The following is a 21,694-nucleotide window of genomic DNA, read 5'->3' on the forward strand; positions in this document are numbered from 1 at the left end:
CACAAAAGTATGGCCAACTAATCTTTGACAAAGCAGGAAAGAATATCTAATGGAAAAAAGACAGTCTCTTTAACAAATGGTGTTGGGAGAGCTGGACAACACTCAAAATGGATAAAGGACCTGAATGTGAGACAGGAAACCATCAAAACCCTAGAGAAGAAAGCAGAAAAAAAAACTCTCTGACCTCAGCCGCAACAATTTCTTACTTGACACATCCCCAAAGGCAAGAGAATTGAAAGAAAAATGAACTATTAGGACCTCATGAAGATAAAAAGCTCCTGCAATGCAAAGGAAACAATCAACAAAACTAAAAGGCAACCAACGGAATGGGAAAACATATTTGCAAATGACATATCGGACAAAATCTATAAAGAACTCACCAAACTCCACATCCGAAAAACAAATAATCCAGTGAAGAAATAGGCAGAAAACATGAATAGACACTTCTCTCAAGAAGATATCCAGATGGCCAACAGGCACATGAAGAGATGCTCAACATCGGTCCTCATCAGAGAAATACAAATCAATACCACACTCAGATACCACTCCATGCCAGTCAGAGTGGCTAAAATGAACAAATCAGGAGACTATAGATGCTGGCGAGGATGTGGAGAAACGGGAACCCTCTTGCACTGTTGGTGGGAATGCAAAGTGGTGCAGCCGCTCTGGAAAACAGTGTGGAGGTTCCTCAAAAAATTCAAAATAGATCTACCCTATGACCAGCAATAGCACTGCTAGGAATTTACCCAAGGGATACAGGAGTGCTGATGCATAGGGGCACTTGTACCCCAATGTTTATAGCATCACTTTCAACAATAGCCAAATTATGGAAAGAGCCTAAATGTCCATCAACTCATGAATGGATAAATTGTGGTTTATATACACAATGGAATACTAGTTGACAATGAGAAAGAATGAAATATGGCCCTTTGTAGCAACGTGGATGGAACTGGAGAGTGTTATGCTAAGTGAAATAAGCCATACAGAGAAAGACAGATACCATATGTTTTCACTCTTATGTGGATCCTGAGAAACTGAACTGAACACCATGGTGGAGGGGAAGGAAAAAAAAAAAAAAAAAGGTTAGAGAGGGAGGGAGCCAAAACATAAGAGACACTTAAAAACTGTGAACAAACCAATGGTTGATGGGGGATGGGAGGGAGGGGAGGGTGGGTGAGGGGTACTGAGGAGGGCACCTTGTTGGGATGAGCGCTGGGTGTTGTATGGAAACCAATTTGACAATAAATTTCATATTAAAAAATAATAATAATAACAAGAAAGACTGAGAAATGGAGTAAGGGTAGCCACAGGGAAAGCTGGTAATGCCTATGTTGGGGCCTCTTCTTTGCTACAGAAGAGCAAGGAAAAGTTAGAGGTGTCATCTTTATTTTGTCTGATATAGACTCTTAATCCAGACAAACAGGCTGCTAAACAAAGTTGGAAGAACAGAGATCAATAAACAGATGAAGACTTATGAGCTACATGCTTTCTCTTTGAGCCATGTCCATCTGTTGCCGGAAGCATCTTCTTCCTCTGAAGAGGAAACAACAGAAGTTGCAAGAAGATAACCCACTGGCACAGGAACACAGCAGGCTTAAAAAATTCTCAAAGTGATTGCTGGAATTAAAGCTATAATTTACTAGCACCAGTGCCTCCTGCACAATATTCTTGAGCAAATTGCATAACCAAATATAACAGCCTCATTAAAAAACATGATATTCAAAAAGGCCTAACACATGACCTTTCTTTAGATACTACAAAACAGCAGAAAAGAAGTGCGGGAAGTAAATGACAAATGAAAAATTCACATAAGTAAAATGATTTCTCCAATATGCAAGAGAATTGGGACAATTCTTGGTTTCTAAACTTCATTTCCCTGTAAAAGGAACTAATTTCTTTGAAGGAAGTATTGGTAATGGTTTGGATAGAAGGTACAATGTGACTTAATGCACCAGAAAGCAAAAAAGTGCACAAAGACTGATTGAGGAGGCATGAGGGGTCCTCCCCACTGGACAACTTTGAGGAATTGAAGTATTAAAAGCAATGGTGTTTACAATAGTTATTGATTTATTGAACAAAAACAAGTTTCCAAGTCCATTGTAAAGGAAAGAAAGGAGGGAACAGGAATTGAAGTATTAAAAGCAATGGTGTTTACAATAGTTATTGATATATTGAACAAAAACAAGTTTCCAAGTCCATAGGAAAGGAAAGAAAGGAGGGGACAGTGAAATTTTATTTTCACAGAAGAATACTGGGTAAAAAATACACAATTAGTGAGAGAATTACAAAATCACTTTTTTGCAATCACTGATATAATTTATTCAGGCAGATATCATCACTGGGTTCTATAGCCAATGGATGAACAGGATATCAACAAACTCTCAAAGTATTTTTTAATAATGTATGAACATGACAGGAGACATCTTAATCAAATTATCAATCTTAACATATCTCTGGATATGATACAATGTGATGTTAACAATATTACCTATTGTATTCTGATGAAAATATCCAAACGGAATCTATTCACAAGTAAATAATCAGAAAAATCAAAATTACAGACTAATTTATAAGACAACAGGCCTAGATTCTTTAATTAAAAAGTCAATGTCATTAATAATAAAAACAGGTAAGACAGGGGACAGGTATAAATAAAAAGGCAATAAAGAGGGGCGCCTGGGTGGCGCAGTCGGTTAAGCGTCCGACTTCAGCCAGGTCACGATCTCGCGGTCCGTGAGTTCGAGCCCCGCGTCAGGCTCCGGGGTGATGGCTCGGAGCCTGGAGCCTGTTTCCCATTCTGTGTCTCCCTCTCTCTCTGCCCCTCCCCCGTTCATGCTCTGCTCTCTCTGTCCCAAAAATAAATAAAAAAACGTTGAAAAAAAAAATTAAAAAAAAAATAAATAAATAAAAATAAAAATAAAAAGGCAATAAAGAAACTTGATAACAAAAACAAAAACAAAAACAAAAACAAAAAAATGGCAGAGGACCTAAATAGATAGTTTTCCAAAGAAGACATACAGATGGCCAACAGATACATGAAAAGATGCTCTATATCACTAATCATCAGAGAAATGCAAATCAAAACTGCAACAAAATAACACCTTATACCTATCAAATGGCTAGTACCAAAAAAGACAAGAAATAATAAGTGATGAGAATGTAGAGAAAACGGAACTTTTATGCACTGTCAGTGGGAATGCAAATTGGTGCAGCCACTGTGGAAAATAGTATGGAGGTTCCTCAGAAAATTGAAAATGAAAATACCATATAATCCAGTTAATTCCACTACTATTTAGTATTTACCCAAAGAGAATACACACACAGACACAGACACACACACACTAAAGAAAACAAAAAGGCTAATTGGAAAAGATACATGCACACCTATGTTTATTACAGCATTACTTTACAATAGCAAAGATATAGAAGCAACCTATGTGTTAGATGAATATAAAGAAAATGTGGTATATATGTATGATGGAATATTACCCAATCATAAAAACGAATGAGAGGGGCGCCTGGGTGGCTCGGTCGGTTAAGCGTCTGACTTCGGCTCAGGTCATGATCTCACGGTCCGTGAGTTCGAGCCCCACATTGGGCTCTGTGCTGACCCCTCAGAGCCTGGAGCCTGTTTCAGATTCTGTTTCTCCCTCTCTCTCTGGCCCTCCCCTGTTCATGCTCTGTCTCTCTCTGTCTCAAAAATAAATAAACGTTAAAAAAAATTAAAAACAACGAATGAGAGCTTGTCATTTGGAACAACATGTTGGGACAAAAAGGTATTATGCTAAGTGAAAATAAGTCAGAGAAAGACAAATACCATATGATTTTGCTTATATGTAGAAACCAAAAAACAAAACAAGTGAACAAACAAACAAAGCAGAAACAATCATAAATACAGAGAACAAACTGGCAGTTGCCAGAGGGGAGAAGGATGATGGGATGGACAAAACGGATGAAGGGAGTGGGTGGTAGAAGCTTCTAGTTATGGAATGAATAAGTCACAGGATGAAATGTACAGCATAGGGAATATAAATCGATGATACTGTTATAGTGTTGTATGGTAAGAGATGGTAGTAGCTACAGTTGTGTTGAGCATAGATAGCATAACGTATAGAGTTGTCCACTCACTATGTTGTACACCTGAAACTAATGTAACATTCTGTGTCAACTAACTTTAATAAAACAATGGGTTTTTATGGGGGGGGGGGGGGAATAAAAAGAAGTGTTATTTTAATTTGCACTTCCACCCAATTCAAAATAATTCCTAATTGTATAAAAATTTTTTTCAAAATTATATGATATTTCTTGTCTGTTGGCAAGTGCTGTCAGAGAGAAACATTATAAGTGGTCAATTAATGTTAACAGACAATGCTTAAAAACTATCTCCTTAGAGTGCCTGGGTGGCTCAGTGGGTTAAGCGTCCAACTTCAGCTCAGGTCATGATCTCGGGGTTCATGGGTTCCAGCCCTGCATGGGGCTCTGACTGGTAGTACAAAGCCTGCTTGGGATTCTCTCTCTCTCCCTCTCTATGCCCATTCCCCACTTGTGCTCTCTCTCTCTCTCTCTAATATAAACTTAAAAAAAAAAAAAAAACTACTTTAAAATAATTGTTTATATCTCCATCGGCATGTGGACACATAGTTATAATTTTATGGTATATAAACAGAGTTAATATTTCTAATCAATCTAAACTTAGAATAACTAAGTACATAATTTTATGCAAAAATCACAGTTCATTTAACAAATTTATAGTACATCATCATCTTCCTCAGAGAGTATCATGACTGCCATGGTTTCTCCTTTCTTATTTAACCACTACTCTAGAGATAACTATACTCTCAGAATTTCAGAGGCTTCCACAGTAGTTGGTACCTTTGGATTCAATAATTCTTGGTTAAGGGTTAAAAAAAAGTAGCCAGGGCACCTGCGTGGCTCAGTCAGTTAAGCATCCAACTTTGGCTCAGGTCATGGTCTCACAGTTCTTGACTTTGAGCCCCATATCAGGTAAGCTCGAGTCCTGCACCAGGTAAGCTTGAGCCCCGCTTCGGGTTTCTCTCTCTCCCTCTCTCTCTCTTTCACTCTCTCTGCCCTCATGGGATTCTTTCTCTCTCTCTCTCAAAATAAATAAATAAATAAATAAGTAAGTAAGTAAGTAAATAAATAAATAAATAAGAGCCACAAATTTCCTTGACTATGGGTATAATCTCTCTGGTATGCTGTGATCAAGTTTCCAACACAAAAATATTTTAAGGTTCTATAAATTTATTACTTAATAATTTAAATTATACTGCTATTAGAAATACTATCAGAAAATCTTTTAATAAAATAATCTGTTAAAAATATATTTCTTTTGCAGATTACCTTGCCTGCTGTATCAGGATGATTCGTCTTGATTTCATATTCCAGCCTGTATTGAATGTAATCCAGATCAGAGTCAGCTTTCTGGAACTAGAGATCAGCATAAATCATTTTTTGTGAACCAAAAGACATACTAATAAACATAACTGTTAACTATTCTTTTATATTTACATTTTTTTAGCATTTCAATATGAAATATACTAATTTTAGAAATATGGAAATAAGTATATAAAACCTCCATCATTTATAATACCCATGCTTCTATTAAAAATTTAAAAACTAGGGGCGCCTGGGTGGCTCAGTCGGTTAAGCGGCCGACTTCGGCTCAGGTCATGATCTCGCGGTCCGTGAGTTCCAGCCCCGCGTCGGGCTCTGTGCTGACAGCTCGGAGCCTGGAGCCTGTTTCAGATTCTGTGTCTCCCTCTCTCTGACCCTCCCCCGTTCATGCTTTGTCTCTCTCTGTCTCAAAAATAAATAAACGTTAAAAAAAAATACAATAAAAAATTTAAAAACTAGTTAACATTTTGAAAGTTGTTTCTCTATGCATCTCTCTTAGATTTAGAGCTAAAATTAAGACACTAAGTAACCACTGTCACATATTAACACAAGAACTAACAACAGTTTCCAAAATTCCCAAGATCAGGGACACTCTCATCAGTTAGGTACTGTTTTTCTAACTCTGGTAGGAAATGTTCAAGTTAAAACACACAACAAATTTATTTTCAGGGATACCTGCAATGTTACCATCATCTGCAACCCCATTAAACAATGAACTATGAGTGTTTGCCACACAGACCAAAATTAGACACCTTAAAGAGACATAAATTATACAAGAAAAGGCTACATATAGTACAGGAGTAGTAGTCTCAATAACCCCAGTTTACTGAACCTGAGTCCCAGCATGGATCCTTGATCTGCAGTAAATCTCTAAGGGAGAGAAAAAAGGGGGAAAACTAGCACAGGCTGTAAAATACATGTGTGCGTACATATAGAAAAGTTGGGAAGCATATAGATCAGAGTGTTAAAAGTGGTCTATCTCTAAATGTGGTATAAATATAAAGTATTCTTAATTTTTGGAAATTGTGCTTCTTTTACATAATCTTAAAGCATGTGCTGTCTTGAATTTATCAGGGAAACAACCAGGATCCTTTGAGTTTACTCTGAAAGGCAAAACATGTTTTTTTCAGGAATAGTCTCCCATTCCTAGGCTACAACCAAGAAGACTGCTTTGGGGAGAAGGTTCAGACCTTACCAAGGGGTTAGGCTCTGGACTAAAGATTGGTTCTTCATATTTTGAAGCCTTAGTGGAAAGAACAAAAGCCAACAAAAACTGTTAAAAGTAGTCATCAGGTCTAATGAGAAATGATGTACAGATATTTTTGTTATAAAAAAAGGTAAACTGAGAGTTCTACTTTGGAATGTGGAGTAAAATAAAATGGGTCTCAGAAGTTAAAATGCTTCTAAGGTCAGAACTGTCAAATTGAACAGAGTATCAGAAATACACTAAAGCTTCTATCACTAATAATTTCTCTCATTATTGGCCTAAATTTGAATGGAATACTTTGTAATTACCAAAATTCTATCTTTATAACCGAAACCTTTTGGAATAGAAATAGAAGAAAAAGAGAAAGTCAGTTTTTGTTTTTAATTTTTTTCTAAGAATCTGTATCTGATTTCCATCTCTAACAGCAGGGAGTTGCTATGAATCAGAAAAACAAATATAGAAGTTGTTAATTAAAACCTATACTTAAAATGTTTTTCAGGGGCACCTGGGTGGTTAAGTGTCCACCAGTTAAGTGTCAGACTTCGGCTCAGGTCATGATCTCATGGTTCATGAGTTCAAGCCCCACATCGGGCTCTGTGCTGACAGCTCAGAGTCTGAATCCTGCTTCAGATTCTGTGTCTCCTTCTCTCTCTGACCCTCCCCCACTCACACTCTGTCTCTGTCTCTCAAAAATAAATAAACGTTGAAAAAAAATTTTTTAAGTGTTTTCCAAAAATGAAGGTTTTTTATTTGCTTATACACTTGCCAGATTAGATGTCATGATTAAATTGTACAATGATTAGATTTCATTAAGCAGATTACTAATTACTACATATGCATATGTGTATGTATATAAAGAAAATTCCTGTTGGCATAATTTCCCATATTGAAATATGCTTGGGGATTAACTTTTCCTTTACATTAAAAAAAAAAAAAAAACTTACTAACCTATATAACATGTGGATGGAAAATATGGGGAAAGGGAAAGGGACAAGGGAGAGGGCAAATCCAATTAACAAAGACTCAAAGCATTCAAGACCTGATTTGTTTAATGATTGAAAAAGACTACACTCCCATGGCTTTATATATAGTTCAAGGCATTATATAACAGTCTAAAGCATAATTTTATTTTTTAAAAGATTTTATTTTTAAGTAATCTCTACACCCAATGTGGGGCTCAAACTCACAACCCTGAGACCAAGAGTCACATGTTTCATCAACTGAGCCAGCCAGATACCCTTAAAGCATAATTTTAAATAAAAGTTTCTAAAACTTTTAAGTTATCACAGAATTCTAAGAATTATGGGATTTGTGGCTCCAGGGTCACCTCAAGGCAGAATCTTTCAACCTACTGAATGGGAGAAGATATTGCAAAAGACATATCTGATAAAGGGTTAATATCCAAAATATGTAAAGAACTGCCACACCTCAACACCCCAAAAAACAAATAATCCAATCAAAAAATGGGCAGAAGACATGAACAGATATTTCTCCAAAGATATATAGATGGCCAACAGACACATGAAAAGATGTTCAACATCACTCATCATCAGGGAAATGCAAATCAAAACCACAGTGAGAGATCAGTTCACACCTGTCAGAATAGCTAAAATAAAAAACTCAAGAAACAGCAAGTTTGGTAAGGACGTAGAGAAAAAGGAACGCTTATGCAGTCTTGGTACGAATGCAAACTGGTGCAGCCACTGTGGAAAATAGTATAGAGGTTCCTCAAAAAGTTAAAATTAGAACTACCTTACGATCCAGTAATTGCACTACTGAATATTTACCCAAAGAATACAAAAACATTAATTCAAGGAGATATATTCACCCTGATGTTTATTGTAGCATTATTTACAATAGCCAAACTATGGAATCAGCCCAAGTGTCCATTGATAAATGAATGGATAAAGAATATGTGATATATATACACATACACACACATACATAATGGAATACTATTGGGCAATTAAAAAGAATGAAATCTAGCCATTTCCAACAATATAGATAGAACTAGAGAGTATCTAGTGAAATAAGCCAGTCAGAGAAAGACAAATACCATATGATTTCAATCATATGTATTATTTAAGAAACAAAAAAAATGAACAAAGGAAAAAGGAAGACAGAGAGAAACCAAAAAACACTTAACCACAGAGAGCAAACAGAGGGGATGTGGGGGGGATAGGTGAAATATGTGAAGGGGATTAAGAGTACCCTTATCTTTATGAGCACTGAGTAATATATGGAACTATTGAATCACTGTATTTTACACCTGAAAGTAATATAAAACTATATGTTAACTACATTGGAACTAAAAAAAAAAAAAAAAAAAAAAAAAAAAAATTTACTCTAGGAGACTTTTAACTTGTTTATGAAATGGAAATTCTTAAACAGATGTGGTGGTTTTCAATTTGATATTTTAGTTCTGCTTAAAGTTTAACCAGCAGAATCTCAAAGACCATTTAACAATGTTTTCTTTTCAAGACAGCAGTTTTAGCTATGGCTTCCTGTAATACCTTGAGGTCCACTATTTATTAAAATCATCAAAATGGGGCACCTGCGTGGCTCAGTCGGTTAAGTGTGCAACTCTTGATTTCAGCTCAAGTCATGATCTCTCCATTTGTGAGATGGAGTCCCAAGTCGGGCTCTGTGCTGACAGCATTGAGGCTGCTAGGGATTCTCTCTCTACTGCACTTTCCCTCTCTCAAAATAAATAAATAAACTTTTAAAAAATATAAAATAAAATCATCGAACTGTATCAACAATAAGTGGTTCCTGCTTTTAAGTAACTTACATTTTAATAAGATACCAAAGAGGGTGCTTCCAATCAATGATATGATAAACTCAGCTAAATTTTCAAAACTGTTTGCAAACCACAATTGTTAAACACAGGTATAACTAAAATTTAAATTCTATAAATGTACCACTAAATAAATTATTAAAAATAAATACATACTAAAAAACCATAACTTCCTAGTTATTTTACTATATATTACTATTATATATGCTCTTGAGATCTATCATATGTACATAGTGAAAATACTGTATCATGTGCTACTACTGTGCATGTCCTCCCAAATCCACTTTCAATGACATCATGCTGGTAGTTTGAAATCGGTCAAGGTGTAAATATTTACACCAGGGAAACTGGCAAATGCTAAAAATCAGGATTTCCCACCTCTTCCTCCCCCTAGCTGCTATGTATACTTACTTCTGCTTTAAAAAGATTTTTTAAAATTCCCACCCCCACCTTGAGTAATGTACCCACATTTCTATTTGAAAAATATTTCAGAAGTTACACAGAATTGTAAACAGACTTTCAAAGACAAGGGGAGGAGGGAATGGGGAGTTATCGTTCAATGGGTACAGAGTTTCAGTTAGGAAAAATGAAGACGTTCTGGAAATGCATGGTGGTAATGGTTATGCAACAATAAGAATGTACTTAATACCACTGAACTGTAAACTTAAAATTGATAAAATGGTAAATTTTGTTATATATATTTTATCACAATTAAAAACTTTTTAAAAGAAAAAGCTTGAAAGTAGAATGGGAAAACAGCTTGAAAGTAGAATGTAATCCTCTATGAAGAATTGAACAGAATATTTTGTGATAATACACAGGGCAAGTATTTACTCATTAGTGAATCAGTGGGCTAGGGAATAAGCAGGGAACAAAAAAGAAAAGGATACCAATGCAATTGTTCAAGATTCACTGATTTGAACTCTTCATTTTATAAATGAAGAAATAGTCTAGGGCGCCTGGGTGGCTCAGTGGGTTATCGCCCAACTTTGGCTCACGTGATGATCTCACAGTTCTGTTTGTGAGTCCGAGCCCCAGGATGGGGATCTCAGCTGTCAGCACAGAGCCTGCTTCAGATCCTCTATCCCCCAATCTCTCTGCCCCTCCCCTGCTCAGGTGCACACATATGTGTGCTCTCTCTCTCAAAAATAAACATTTAAAAATAAAAAAATCTAAGTGATTTGCCTCTAGTTGTATTTTCATTAGTATGTTTTTTAAGCAGTTGAACCAAAGTCTATATGTGATATACATAACATTAAAGCCAATAAAAGTCACATAGATGGGGGACAAATGTAAAGACTTTACCTAAAGTTAAAGTTTAAAGTTTGGGTTTTTTTCAGTTTCAAATCTATCACTGGTTAGCCTATTAAAAAACTGCCTCTGGGGGCACCTGGGTGGCTCAGTTAATTAAGTGTCGGTACTCTTGATTTTGGTTCAGGTCATGATCTCGCAGTTCGTGGGCCCCACCCTGACAGCACAGAGCCTGCTTGGGATTCTCTCTCTCCCTCTCTCTGCCCCTGCCCTGCTCGTGCTTACTTGCTCTCTCAAAATAAATAAACTTAAAAAAAATAATAAATAAATAAAATAAATTTATAAAAATTCCCTCTGAACACAATCTAGTCGTATGGTCCAGGAAAAAGAAAAGGTTTGAGATACATGGTAAAAGTTCTAACCCTGTTATCCCTAACAAGCTATGTGGCCCTAAGTAAGTCTTCCATCTCTCTGGGTCTCTTCTATTAAATGAGAGTTGGAAATCTAAGGTCCCCTTCAACACTATCATTCTATTATTTCATAATTCTATAAATAAACCCTTTTAATTTATCAAAATGTTAAAATTTAGAAGATAAATTTCCTCCTAAGACATTAAAAATCGACATTTGAGTTTCAAATTTAAGGTTTATATTAAGAATTAGCTTCTACTATTTGTTTTCTTCCTAAACAAAGATGAATGTTGCTTCAGTTTCAGCTACATAGTTTCTGCAACCTGCCCATTGTTCTTCCCAAACACCAAAACCCTATAAGCAATATTGCACTACTCAGAGCTATTTACACAGCAGAGACAATATCGATAGGGTTCTAGGATCTGGTCATAAAAGGAAAACTTTTTAGTCACATGGTAGGAAATTTCCTGACCAATTAATATAGTCTCCAAAATTCATTAGTGTCTGATTAATGGAGCAAATTGATACTGCTAAACATCATTCACTAGCCCTTGTCAGTTTTAAATTAGTCTCTTAAAGCCTTGTAAACAGTGAGGTTACTCTTTACACTCCACCTTAGCCAAAAGGCTGAGAAGCAATGTGAGGTTACTCTTTATTTACCTTTAAGTGATGTTATTCTTAGGAACATTATAATATTTAAAATAAAAAACCAGTGCTTTAAAGAAAAAACACACAAGACATTCATATTTTCAGAAGCCAGTTTTCTTCTAAATCAGAAACAAAAATAAGTGGAAATTTTTATACCCATCCTGAGAGTGATAAATAAAATATGCAATTTAGCTGGGAAAAGTCCATTGAGATCAATATTAAAGCCCCAAAGACAGCCAAATTACATTCTGCCATTTGAATATCCTTGGAAACAGACTGGGACTGTAAGGAAGATACTTAAAAAAATGGAAAAAGGAATAGTTTAGGAAATAACTTTGAATTTTACAATATGCTACAAATTTCATAAACATATAATATTGTTATACTAGTTTTATTATAATTGGCTTAAGGCTTTAAAGTAAATGGCACACTGCATTACATACCACTCAACGGCAAGGAGGAAAGAACTGCAGACCAAGTTAAAAAAACTTCCTTTTACAAACAACCTATAGATTCTTACTACCGCAATAGAGCTCCCTTTTAAAAGGACCAGTGCTGTAAAAAAGCAAACACATCGGCTTATGAGTTTGTCTCAACAGCATCAAATTACAGGAAAAGGAAGAAATACGGCAGTCTTGTCTGAGATGAGAGGAGTTGGTAGAGGTACATTCTAGACTCAGTAGCTAGGCTTAAAAATACATTTTACAGGGGCACCTGGGTAGTGCAGTCGGTTGAGCATCTGACTTCAGCTCGGGTCAGGAGCTCATGGTTCATGAGTTCAAGCTCTGAGCTGTCAGCACAGAGCCTGGAGCCTGCTTCAGATTCTGTCTCCCTCTCTCTCTCTGCCCACCCCCCCCCCCCCCCCCCACTCACTCTCTCTGTCTCTCTCTCTCAAAAATAAACATTGAAAATTTTTAAAAAAGAAATACATTTAACTTAGAAACATTATTTAATGGGAGAACTGGCATTGTAATACTTCCAGATCTAGGTTATATTATCAACCAAAGAATCCAATATTTTTTGTTTTGGGTTGTTTTTTTTTCCCAAAGAATCTAATACTTAATGAATGCACCCCTCTCTCCAATGCAGATTTTGAAACACCTTTATCTACCCTCATTTTCTTTTATTCATGGCTCCAGCTTACCATTTCATTTATTATATTATAATCATTTGCTCAGTAGCATCACCACTTGATTTCAATTGTCTTGATGGAAAAAGCCCTGCCTTCCTTTTTATATCCCTGAGTTTTTAATATACAACCAAATGTTCAATGACAAAAAGGAAGATGAAAGAACATTCATTACTTTGAAAGAACAAACAGCATGGGAACCCAACCACCATCTAAAGCCTATTTTAAGAAGAAATATTTCAAGTTCTCAACAAGTTGAGGGCCACCTCTAATGTATACAAAATCACAATTGTTTTTTGTATATTTCTGCTGGAGACTTGATTATCCAGTCTCTTCCAAATAGAACAAACACATGCCAATGCATGTCTAAAACTGATAAGCACTAATATGCACAAGCACCAAGTTGCAGACATGTTATTTCCAGCAAATAGTAACATCAAAGCAGAAGAAAGTGAGCAGAAGCTCCAAGTTCATCAGGTTCCAATATGTAGGCTTATAATTATTACCATTATTATTATTATTATTATTATTATTACTGTTATTGTACTACCCTACAATTATTAGGGTAGTACACATACGCAAGCCCTTGCCTATAAAAGATTGGTTTTATCAGTTGAAGGTAGTCTATTTAACTTTTTTAAAGCTTTCAGAATCCTAGATTATTTGTGTTAATTGTTCTATGGACACATAATGGACTACAGGGCCAGATTTTCAAAATATATTTAACAAACTTGGTTTAGAAAAACAATAGTCCAGGGGCGCCTGGGTGGCGCAGTCGGTTAAGCGTCCGACTTCAGCCAGGTCACGATCTCGCGGTCCGTGAGTTCGAGCCCCGCGTCAGGCTCTGGGCTGATGGCTCGGAGCCTGGAGCCTGTTTCCGATTCTGTGTCTCCCTCTCTCTCTGCCCCTCCCCCGTTCATGCTCTGTCTCTCTCTGTCCCAAAAATAAATAAAAAACGTTGAAAAAAAAAATTTAAAAAAAAAGAAAAACAATAGTCCAAAAGATATACCTACAAAAAAATACCTATTTTACCTATGTCTTAATAGTCATAGAATTGAAGGGTGTTTTTCATTTCGCATATCTGTCTTCTAATAAATTACAATGAACATATATTACATGCATAAAAATTATTTAAAGCAGTTTTTTTTTTAGAGAGGGAGCACGCACATGAGCAGGGGAGAGGTGCAGAGAGAGAGAGAGAGAGAGAGAGAATCTTTAAGCAGGCTCCATGCTGAGTGGGGAGCCTAATGCAGGGCTCAATCCTATGACCCTGTGATCATGACCTGAGCCTAAATCAAGACTTGAACACAATCAACTGAGCCACCCAGGTGCCCCAAAAGCAAATTTTTTTTTGCGTTTAAGGGCATTCTGTACTAAGCCACTCTTTACTTAAAGATCATTGGGGTGAGGTACCTGGGTGGCACAGTTGGTCGAGCATCCGACTTCAGCTCAGGTCATGATCTCAGTTTGTGAGTTTGAGCCCTGCGTCAGGCTCTGTGCTGACAGCTTGCTCAGAGCCTGGAGACTGCCTCAGACTCTATGTCTCCCCCTCTCTCTGCCCCTCCCATGTTCATGCTCTGTCTCTCTGTCTCTCTGTCTCTCAATAATAAATAAACTTAAAAAAAAAAAAAAATCATTGGGTTGAGGACTTCAAGCTGTATTACAAAGCTGTAATCATCAAGACAGTATGGTACTGGCACAAGAAAAGGCACTCAGATCAATGGAACAGAATAGAGAACCCAGAAATGGACCCACAAACATATGGCCAACTCATCTTTGACAAAGCAGGAAAGAATATCCAGTAGAATAAAGACAGTCTCTTCAGCAAGTGGTGCTGGGAAAACTGGACAATGACATGCAGAAAAATAAACCTGGACCACTTTCTTACACCAGACACAAAAATAAACTCAAAATGGATGAAAGACTTAAACCTAAGACAGGAAGACATTAAAATCCTAGAGGAGAAAGCAGGCAAAAACGTCTTTGACCTGGCCTCAGCAACTTCTTACTCAACAGGTCTCCAGAGGCAAGGGACAACTAAAACAAAAATGAACTCTTGGGACCTCATCAAAATAAAAAGCTTCTGCACAGCAAAGGAAACAACCAGCAAAACTAAAAGGCAACCAATGGAATGGGAGAGGATATTTACAAATGACATATCAGATAAAGGGTTAGTATCCAAAATCTAAAAAGAACTTATCAAACTCAACACCCAAAAAGCAAATAATCCAGTGAAGAAATGGGCAAAAGACATGAATAGACACTTCTCCAAAGAAGACATCCAGATGGCCAACTGACACATGAAAAAAATGCTCCACATCACTCATTGTCAGGGGAATACAAATGAAAACCACACTGAGGTACCACCTCACACCTGTCAGAATGGCTAACATTAACCACTCAGGCAACAACAGATGCTGGCGAGGATGCAGAGAAAGAGGATTTCTTTTGCACTGCTGGTGGTAATGCAAACTGGTGCAGCCACTCTGGAAAACAGTATGGAGGTTCTTCAAAAAATTAAAAATAGAACTACCCTACAACCCAGCAATTGCACTACTAGGTATTTATCCAAGGGATACAGGTATGCTGTTTCAAAGGGACACATACACCCCAATGTTTATAGCAGCTCTATCAATAATAGCCAAAGTATGGAAAGAACCCAAATATCCACTGATGGATGAATGGATAAAGAAAATGTGGCGCGCACACACACACACACACACACACACACACACTGGAGTATTACTCAACAATGAAAAAGAATGAAATCCTGCCATTCACAACTACGTGGATGGAACTAGAGGGTATTATGCTAAATGAAATTAGTCAGTCAGAGAAAGACAAATATCATATGACTTCACTCATATGAGGACTTGAAGATACAAAACAGATGAACATAAGGGAAGGGAAGCAAAAATAATATAAAAACAGGAAGGGGGACAAAAACATAAGAGACTCTTAAATATGGAAAACAGAGGGTACTGGAGGGGTTGGGGGGGGGGGGGGAATGGGCTAAATGGATAAGGGACATTAAGGAATCTACTCCTGGGGCACCTGGGTGGCTCAGCCGGTTGAGCGTCCAACTTCAGCTCAGGTTATGATCTCACGGTTCGTGGGTCCGAACCCCACATCGGGCTCTGTGCTGACAGCTCAAAGCCTGGAGCCTGTTTTGAATTCTATGTCTCCCTCTCTCTCTTTGACCCTCCGCCACTCATGCTGTCTCCCTCTGTCTCAAAAATAAAATAAATAAATAAATAAACATTAAAAAAAAAAAAGGAATCTACTCCTGAAATCATTGTTGCCCTATATGCTAACTTGGATGTAAATTAAAAAAAATAATAAATCAAATTAAATGGTAAAAAAAAAAATCATCAGGGTTGGGGCACCTGGCTAGATCAGTTGGTAGGGTGTGACTCTTGATCTCGGGGTTATAGGTTTGAGCTCCATGTTGGATAGAGATTACTTAAAAAAAAATCTTTATTTTTTTTTTCAACGTTTTTTATTTATTTTTGGGACAGAGAGAGACAGAGCATGAACGGGGGAAGGGCAGAGAGAGAGGGAGACACAGAATCGGAAACAGGCTCCAGGCTCCGAGCCATCAGCCCAGAGCCCGACGCGGGGCTCGAACTCACGGACCGCGAGATCGTGACCTGGCTGAAGTCGGACGCTTAACCGACTGCGCCACCCAGGCGCCCCCAAAAAAATCTTTATTTAAAAAAAGAAAAGATCATTGGGGTTTCCAATGCCTGTAGAATTGATCCCAACTTTTAGTGTAATTTTTCACAAGATGACAATAACATGCTCTTCATCAGTGCCTCACATCTTACAACCTCAGCCACACTGAATTCATCGTGCCAAATATCCACGCTATTTTTAAAATCACTGATTTCTGGGGTGCCTGGGTGGCTCAGTCATTCAAGCGTCCAACTCCTGATTTCAAGTGCAACTTGGCTGGAATCTGGTGCTCTAGGTTAGGCTGAGTTTGGTGGCTCTCATTGCAGTTCTATTGCCAGGTGTCTCTCATACTCTTTGAACCAGAAGATAATTCTTCTCATGGAGATAACAGGGTTAGCAAAAATACACAAAGCCTTTCAAATTCAGAGTTGGCACACTGTCCACTCTATCCATATGTCACTGGCCACAGCACATCCAGAAGCAGGGAAATGTACTTTGCCCATCACGAAATCATGCGGACACAGGTACAATCTTCCAGTTACAAATAAGTAAGTCAGGGGTATGTAATGTACAGTATGGTGACTATAGTTAATATTGTATCGTATGTTCGAAAGTTGATGAGAGTAGATCTTAAAGCCTTGTGAAAAATTTAAATAAGTAAAAAAGTAGAAAAATATATAACTATGTGTGGTAATGGAGTTTAACTAGACTTACTGTGATCATTTCACAATATATACACATACTGAATCACTATTTTGTACATCTGAAGTTAATATAATGATATATGTCAATTATATCTCAACAAAAACCACAATAGAATATGGATCCACAGAAGAGTAAAGAATTGGGGTGAATCATTCACTTTACTAGAATACTACTATTTTCTTTGGGGGAAAGAAAAAACCAGAGTAGGTCACTGTGGTACATGTAAATGATAGACATGGTATTATTACAAGAATATTCAGATAAACATTCCTTTCAGTTATTTTTTTTAGACTTCTTGTTTATGCTATCTTACATGAAATAAACAGGGCAATGAAGCATGTAGAACACAAAAATCCATACACAATGACAGAATCAGAAGTTAAATTTCAAAAAAAAAAAAAGTTAAATTTCCCTATAGTTTACCCAAAACCTGAAGTGTATGTATATAAAGATTTGTTTAATTAAAGAACATAGGTTCATGATTACCACAGAACATAAATATATAAAATGTTTAGGAACATAATAAAGAAAAACAGTGTGGTAGAAGTTTTCAACTTAAATTAGCTACAATATTGATATAATGGGTTCTTCATCTCAACCTTACTGCTCCCCTTTTCAACACTGCTGACCCACTGGTAGTTTCCCCCAGTCGGGTAACACCTCTCATCTCTAGCCTTTCACATGCACTGCTTCCTTTGCCTGGAACATTTACCGTTTCCTTCACTGGCTAATACCAGCTCATCGTTGAAGTCTCAGATTAAATTTTACCTCTAACAAGAAGGCTTCCCCAGATTAGGTGCCTCTTTTCTTTTCTTTTTTCTTTTTTTTAATAAATTTTCTCCTCTGCTTTCTTTCCTTTTTTTTTTTAATTTTATTTATTTATGTAATCTCTACAACCAACAACGTGGAGCTCAAACTCACACCCCCAAGATTAAGTGTTGCAGGCTCCTCTGACTGAGACAGCCAGGTGCCCTTAGGTACCTCCTTCCAATGTGCCCCCCATAGAACCTGGTATTTACTTGTCCCATCATGGCATCTGTCTCAATGTATTTAATTTCTCTGTCTCTCAGATAAGTTTCATAATATGTTAATATGTTATACTTTAGTACTAGCCTGCCCTAGTAACACTTACTGAAAGTATGAAGTACTATCATTTACAATTAGGCAGATAAAGTGGAGAAAGGAGGAATTTATAAAAGTTACGAAACTCTCACATTTCCTAACAAAAATAAATTGTTCTAATAATGTAGGCATATTTTACAGTCACTACATGAAAATCTTTTTTTTTTTTTTAAGTTTTTATTTAAGTAATCTCTGCACGCAAAATGGGGCTCAATCATGACCCTGAGATCAAGACTCACCCATTCCTGGGACTGAGCCAGCCAGCCACTCCTTACTAAATGAAAATCTTAGCAAAAACTGAGATTATTTCCTCATTGATAAAATGAGAACAAAAACATTGAGTCAAAGAATCAAGGATTGACTTATTCAAACTTTTAAAGTGTTACATACTGGGGCACCTGGGTGGCTCAGTTGGTTGAACATCCAACTTCGGTTCACGTCATGATCTCTAATTCATGAGTTCGAGCCCCACATCAGGCTCGCTGCTGTCAGCACAGAGCCTGCTTTGGATCCTCTGTCTCTCTCTCTCTTTATCTCTCTCTCTCTGCCCCTCCCCTGCTTGCGTGCCCAAGCTCACTTACACTGTCTCTCTCGAAAATAAACTTTTTTTAAAAAAAAGAAATCTTTTAAAAAATAAAAAACAAATAAATACATAAATAAAATGTTATATATTGAATTCTCTCACTCTCCCTTTTTCTCTGCTCCTCCTGCTCTCTCTTTTTCTCTCTAAATAAATAAACTTGAAAAAAATTCTAAAATGTTATATATTGAGACAAATTAGAAGTATAACCTTTTTAAAATCTAATTGAAGGGGTGCCTGGGTGGCTCAGTTAAGCATCAATTAATGCTTAATCATTAATCAATTAATGCTCAATTAAGCATCCTACTCTTGATCACAGCTCAGGTTATGATTTCACAGTTCATGGGTTCAAGAGCCAAGTTGGGCTCTGAGCTGACATCAAGGAGCCTGCTTGGGATTCTCTCTCTCTCTCAAAATACATAAACTTAAAAAAAAAAAAAAAGCCTAATTAAGAATAAATTTGGTGGCTCCTGAGTGGCTCAGTCAGTTAAGTGTCCAGCTTCTACTCAGGTCATGATATCTCACCATTCGAGGTCATGATCTTGCGGTTCATGGGTTTGAGCCCCATGCCAGGCTCTGTGCTGACAGCTCAGAGCCTGGAGCCTGCTTCGGATTCTGTGTCTCCCTCTCTCTCTGCCCCTGCCCTGTTCATGCTTTCTCTCTCTCTCTCTCAAAAATAAATAAACAAAAAAATATTTTTTTAAAGAATAAATTTTATTTATCGGAGATATTAATATTGAAACTTTGTATTATATTTGGGTAACAAATGTAAGATTTTTTTGTTTTAAAACTTTTACTTTGCTCCAAGGAAGAAGAAAACTTCCCACTTGATTTTAAATGGGTTCATACGTATGACCTCTCATACCCTATTCTTTAAATCAAAGATGTGTTCACATCAAAAATACAGTTTAAGAGGCGTCTGAGTGGCTCAGTTGGTTAAGAGCCCAACTCTAGATTTCAGCTCGGTCATGATCTCGCCATTCATGAGTTCAAGTCATGCATTGGGTGAACTCAGCTGAGCTTGAGCCCAGCTTCAGGTGAGCTTGAGCCCTGCTTCAGGTGAACATGAGTCCCACTTAGGGTGAGGCCCACTTCTCTTTCTCGCTCTCTCTCCCTCTGCCCCTCATGGGATTCTCTCTGTCTTTCCCTCTCTCTCTGCCCCTTGCTCACTTTCACCCTCTCTCTCTCAAAAACAAACAAACAAACAAAAAAAAAAATGGGGATGCCTGGTGGCTCAGTTGGTTAAGCATCTGACTTTGGCTCAGGTCATGATCTCATGGCTCATGGGTTCCAGCCCCATGTCAGGCTCTGTGCTGACAGTTCAGAGCCTGGAGCCTGCTTCAGATTCAGATTCTGTGTCTCTGTCTCTGTCTGCCCCTACCCTGCTTGCTCTCTCTCTCTCTCTCTCTCTCTCAAAAATAAATAAAAACATTAAAATAAATTTTTTTAATGAATAAACATTTTAAATAAATAAATGAATGAATGAATGAATGAATGAATGCCAAAGAAGAAAACAGCCACACTGGAGGCAAGGGAGGTAACTCAAAGACTTTATATACAAAATTTGGGAATAAAATGGTTTTATCAAAAGCAGTCATGTTCTTCATCCCCTACCAAATGATGTCCAAATGATGCCTAATAATATCTCAACTATCTTTCTTCCCTCTTGCATCCATTCTTCCAGCTTTTAAGGACATTTGTTTAACAAATAGCTTACTTTTTTCTGAAATTCAATTTATTTGCAATACACATTATAACAGTTTTGGTCTATTTTTATGATCTAGAGCACTAATAGAAGTCACAATCCACAGGTTATGAAAAACTTATAAACAAGACCTATACACTGAAAACTAAAAAACACTGTTGAGAATTATTTTTTAGAGAATGAGAGAGAGAGAGAGAGAGAGAGAGAGAGAGAGAGAGCACGTGCAGGTGCAAACAGGGGAGGTGCAGAGGGAGATGAAGAGCAAGATTCCCAAGCAGGCTCTGCACTGGCAGTGCAGAGCCCAACCAGGCTCAATCTCATGATCATGAGTTCATGACCTGACCCAAAATCAGGAGTCAGATAGATGCCCAACTGACCAAGTCAACCAGGTACCCCAGAGAGAAATTTTAAAAGATCTAATAAATGGAGAGATAATGTTAATTAATCAGAAAATTCATTATTCTTAAAATATCAAATCTCCCCCAAATTATTCTTTAAATTCAACATAATCAAAATCCCAGCAGGCTTTTTTGGTAGAAATTGACAAAAAACAAAACAAAACAAAACAAAAAACTTATTTGAAATGCAAAATAATTTAAAATTTTTAGAAAACAAGAGCAAAGTCTGAGGCATTATATTAGATGATTTCAAGACTTACTATAAAGCTACAGCAATCATGACAGTATGATATGACATTAAGGAACAAAATAGTTCAAAAATAAGTAAACCAACCCATACACACTTGTACAAAGGAGCTAAGGTAATTCAATGGGGAAATGATAATCTTTTCAACAAAGAACAAGGGAATATCCATATGGAAAAATAAATTAAAAAAAAGAACTTCTACTCTCACTTTATACCACATACAAAAATTAACTCTAAATGGACAGAGATCTAAATGTGAAACTTAGGGGCACCTGGATGGCTCAGTTGGTTAAATGTCCCACTCTTCACTTTGGCTCAGGTCACGATCTCACAGTTTGTGGGTTCAAGCCCCATATCCTGCTCTGTGCTGACAGTGTGGAGGCTGCTTGGGATTCTATCTCAGTT

At 37.1% G+C, this 21,694-nt stretch overlaps 1 protein-coding gene across 4 annotated transcripts in view; it reads right to left on the reverse strand.

The window, feature by feature from the left end:
- Positions 1 to 21,694, reverse strand: part of SKA2 (spindle and kinetochore associated complex subunit 2) — a 49,398-nt gene that overhangs the window by 20,676 nt on the left and 7,028 nt on the right. For 3 of the 4 annotated variants that reach the window (XM_019431111.2, XM_019431110.2, XM_019431109.2), the window contains exon 2: positions 5,362 to 5,448. The exons of the other annotated variant lie outside the window; for it this stretch is intronic. In XM_019431111.2, coding sequence (XP_019286656.2) covers positions 5,362 to 5,448 — 87 coding nt within the window. The remainder of the gene's footprint in view (positions 1 to 5,361; positions 5,449 to 21,694) is intronic. 4 annotated transcript variants of the gene reach the window in all.

Source organism: Panthera pardus, unplaced genomic scaffold (assembly GCF_024362965.1).
Source record: "Panthera pardus isolate Hobbes unplaced genomic scaffold, ASM2436296v1 HiC_scaffold_3, whole genome shotgun sequence".
In the NCBI taxonomy this organism is placed as follows: Eukaryota; Metazoa; Chordata; class Mammalia; order Carnivora; family Felidae; genus Panthera; species Panthera pardus.